Source organism: Cynoglossus semilaevis, unplaced genomic scaffold (assembly GCF_000523025.1).
Source record: "Cynoglossus semilaevis isolate Cse_v1.0 unplaced genomic scaffold, Cse_v1.0 scaffold6941, whole genome shotgun sequence".
NCBI classification, from domain to species: domain Eukaryota; kingdom Metazoa; phylum Chordata; class Actinopteri; order Pleuronectiformes; family Cynoglossidae; genus Cynoglossus; species Cynoglossus semilaevis.
The window spans coordinates 1-1,275 of record NW_007585908.1 but is presented as its reverse complement, the minus strand read 5'-3'; the positions used below and the strand labels follow the sequence as shown (position 1 = coordinate 1,275).

General features: G+C 42.2%; 1 protein-coding gene across 1 annotated transcript; it reads right to left on the bottom strand.

The window, feature by feature from the left end:
* Nucleotides 1-32: 32 nt before the first annotated feature.
* On the bottom strand, nt 33-1,132 carry LOC103399157 (voltage-dependent L-type calcium channel subunit alpha-1F-like; the record flags this gene model as incomplete). Its single annotated transcript, XM_008337888.2, has 5 exons — nt 33-209; nt 381-482; nt 608-710; nt 803-899; nt 1,005-1,132. Coding segments are annotated over 5 exons (607 nt in total), but the record flags the coding sequence as incomplete, so codon positions are not given.
* Nucleotides 1,133-1,275: the final 143 nt, after the last annotated feature.

Genomic DNA, 1,275 nt, shown 5'->3' with positions numbered 1-1,275 from the left:
TATTTGATAATTTGATTCATTTCTGATAAAACCACAAACTTCCACAAGGCAAACATTTTTTTTAATAGGATTTGAACAACTCACCTGAAGAGAAGCGGCTTTGTCCTTCTTTTTAGATTTCCTCTCTCGCTCCTTTCTTTTGCGGAACTTTTTGAAATAGTCCTGGATCAGGAAGCTGGCATAAACCTTTCCACAAGTCACTTCATCACCTGAGGAGAGGGAACGGAATGAGAGCGTTAGAACCAAAACTATAAAAAGTTTTGGTTCTATATGCTATTTCTTGCTATTTCACTGCTAGCCTTGTTTTATTAGGTTAAAAATAACAGTTTATTTTGGGGGGTTTTATAAAAACTCCTTTTATTAGCATTCCTGTGGCTCACCTCTAGGGGGAGGAATAACTTCATCAATGAGCTTGGGCTTAGTCCGTTTCCAGAGCTTTTTAATAATCAGCTTCAACTCCTCATTCTGTTGGTCGATGGGCCCTGAGAGGAAACAGAGACAGTTATTGTTGAAGAGGACGACATCCTGAATACACCCAGCAGGACAGTATCGTCAAAATACTGCAGTATTGAATGAATTTTTTTTGTTCTTGTGCGTGTGTCGACACCTTCAGTCTTGATTTTCAACGATGTTCGAACCAGAGCGAAGAGAGTAGCGTTGAAGGTGACGGTGCCGTCGGGGTGCAGCGGGACATTCATGGCAACAAGTCTCTGAGGAGACGAAGAAGATGAAGATGAAGATGAAGACGGAGTCAAGTCTGTGTCTGTTCTTCAGGTCAGTGAGTCAGTAACGGTTTACGTACCTTACAGGCCACACGGTGCGGACACAGCTTTCCGAAACCGAGCGGAGGCTGAATCCTCCGCAGCATCGTGACCACATCGATGTGTTTTATACGACCGCTGCCAAACAAACCAACACCTGACATTGACCTTGACTGGACCAACTCCAGTGTGAAAGAAAGAAAGAAAATAAAATAAAAGGTGAAAGTGATGAACAAGTCGTACGTAGCCTCTGGATCGTAGTCAGACCAAACCCTCTTGAACTCGTCGAGGTGGTGAGTCCCCAACACAGTCCAGTCTCGGGTCAGATATTCAAAGTTGTCCATGATGACGGCAATGAACAAGTTGCTGGTCTGTGGGGGAGGGGAGGGAGTGGGGGGGGAAACAGAGACAGCAAGAGAGAGGGAAAAGTAAGTAAAGGCAAACAAAAAATAAATTAAAAAATATATAAATGAGAATTATATAATTATATAAATTATTAACTTTTCAAAAAAAA